The sequence below is a fragment of the Pinus tabuliformis genome, chromosome 2_2 (assembly GCF_031772625.1).
Source record: "Pinus tabuliformis cultivar Carrire ecotype Pingquan chromosome 2_2, CPIR1, whole genome shotgun sequence".
Classification (NCBI taxonomy): domain Eukaryota; kingdom Viridiplantae; phylum Streptophyta; class Pinopsida; order Pinales; family Pinaceae; genus Pinus; species Pinus tabuliformis.
The window spans coordinates 814,914,878-814,917,447 of NC_142300.1; the positions used below are offsets into that span (position 1 = coordinate 814,914,878).

Below are 2,570 nucleotides of genomic sequence, written 5' to 3' on the forward strand. Positions count from 1 at the left end.
GAGCTCTGCTATCTCAGCTAGATGGTGTAGAACTGAAGGGGGTTGAGATATGAGCTTGGGGACCAAACAGATGAACATATAGCTAAGCTTCCATCAAGCTTCTAAATGCTATGTGTTAGAAAAAACCACAAATCAAGGTAGAGATGAGATCAAAGTAATGGACCACTTTAGTAGCTCCCAATTATTAATTTAGTAATTGCAGTTGATTTTCTTAACTTACGGAAACTACTGCAGTTGGTTTCCATAAGTTAAGAAAAGCTGCAACTCCATAAATCAAGGTAGCTTTTGTGTTAAATTAATGGAGCTTAACATGTAAATGTGTTGTTAAGTTAATTTATTTCATATTTGAGTTTATTATTAATATTAATTTACTATGAATTACCTTAAATATGGATCTGATGTTGAAAACTGTTGCAACAGTTGGAATCAAGAAGTCGATGACAGAGGTTCTTGATCTTTTGGAAATTGAAAGTGACCAGAATGCTGTCACGGTTATCCTCCATGGTTTCCGAGTGATGGGTAAAACCACTCTCGCAGATGCGGTCGTTTCAGAAGCTGGGGGATGTAGATATTCCGAGGTTCGGCTGTTTGAAGATATAGAGTCAACTGGTGTTATAGAAAAATTGCAAAAACAGTTATTAGAAAATTTGATGGAACCTGGACAGCCTATTACAAATTTTAGCACGTATGAAGATGGACGGCGTGAGCTGGGAGAACGGTTAGAGAAAGTGCAACCTTTCATTTACATTGATAACGTTTTGAACGGAGATGCGGTTAAAAAGCTTTTGCCACAGGATATGAGTTGAGCAAAGAAGGTGGGGCTCCTCCTTACTGCACGTGACGAAAATGTGAAGAATGCATGCCCAAGGCCGTGTACAGAACTCAAAATCTATAAGATGGAGGGCATTCAGGATCAAGAAGGATTGATTATTTCAAAGAAGGAAATAAAGGCTGGAATAAACTATAATCAATTCAAGGACATCATACACACATGTGGCGGAATTCCCCTCATGTTAACATTAACAGCACCATTCATAGGTCGCGCAAAAAATAAGGAGGGAGCTTATTCTACTCTGGTGCTTCAGAAAGATAAATGGCCGAGTGAGGCCTTTGAGGAGATGCGCTATGCCTTTGCCTACGATGCTCTGCCCCCGATTGTAAAGATCCATTTTTAGACCTCTGTTCATTTTTCGAAGGATGGGCTTGGGATAATGTGGAAGATATTGTGGGAAAAGATAAACGGGAAATGTTAGAAAGCAGAGCACTTGTCACTAGAACCACAAATGGCGTCCACAAATGGCGTTTCAAGTGTACACGATGTCATCTTAACACTTACTCGACAAATGTCAAAGAAAGAGTCAAAAGGAAAGAAAGTGGAAAAGACATTCACCAGTGCAAGCAAACTTAAGGAGTTCGTCCAAGAGGAGGTAACAAATCTATGAATGATATACATGTTTGTTTATGCAGTCTTTGTTTTTATTTTAATTTAACTATACTCTATAATGGCATGCAGAATGCTTATCAGATAAAAGGCATCTGGTTAAGTAATAATAAGGATGCATTGGAAATATCTGCAGAAACGCTCGACTTAATGCATAAATCATTGAGAGTTCTTCAATTTGGGAAATTGGCAAAGGTGGAGGGCAAGTACAGTGAAGCATTTAAGGAGTTGGTATTTTTTGAAGCGAAAGTTCCCCAGCGTCCGTTTCATGATGTGTCAAAGTTAAAGCAATTGAGGTACCTCAGTTATGAACCCAATGACTACAAGCTATCTAAGGCAAGTGATTCTATTTCCCATTCACTTCTCCTGAGAAAATTGATTCTACGTAAGTAACTGTTTTACTACTTTTAATGGTTTCATATGATTGTAACGTGTCAAGCACATAACTTGCAGATGCCTTCCAGTTTGAGACACATGGAATATGGTGGAAGTTCATGTATTTCAAATCTTTTCCAATGACATCATATAGACATGTGGCGGAATTCCCCTCATGTTAACATTAACAGCACCATTCATAGGTCGCACAAAAAATAAGGAGGAAGCTTATTCTACACTGGTGCTTCAGAAAGATAAATGGCCGAGTGAGGCCTTTGAGAAGATGCGTTATGCCTTTGCCTACGATGCTCTTCACCCTGAGTGTAAAGATCCATTTTTAGACCTCTGTTCATTTGTCAAAGGATGGTATTGGGACAGTGTGGAAGATATTGTGGGAAAAGATAAACTGGGAATGTTAGAAAGCAGAGCACTTGTCACTAGAACCACAAATGGCATTTCATACGATGCTCTTCCCCCTGAGTCTAAAGATCCATTTTTAGATCTCTGTTCATTTTTCAAAGGATGGGCTTGGGACAGTGTGGAAGATATTGTGGGAAAAGATAAACTGGAAATGTTAGGAAGCAGAGCACTTGTCACTAGAACCACAAATGGCGTTTCATACGATGCTCTTCCCCCTGAGTGTAAAGATCCTTTTTTAGATCTATGTTCACTTTCAAAGGATGGGCTTGGGACAGTGTGGAAGATATTGTGGGAAAAGATGAACTGGAAATGTTAGAAAGCAGGGCACTTGTCA

The 2,570-nt window shown here is 39.2% G+C and overlaps 1 protein-coding gene across 1 annotated transcript; it reads left to right on the forward strand.

The window, feature by feature from the left end:
• Positions 1–389: 389 nt before the first annotated feature.
• Positions 390–806, forward strand: LOC149195461 (uncharacterized). Its single transcript, XM_089407927.1, has one exon. It carries the CDS (start codon positions 390–392, stop codon positions 804–806), a length of 417 nt encoding a protein of 138 aa, XP_089264053.1.
• The last annotated feature ends 1,764 nt before the right edge of the window (positions 807–2,570 follow it).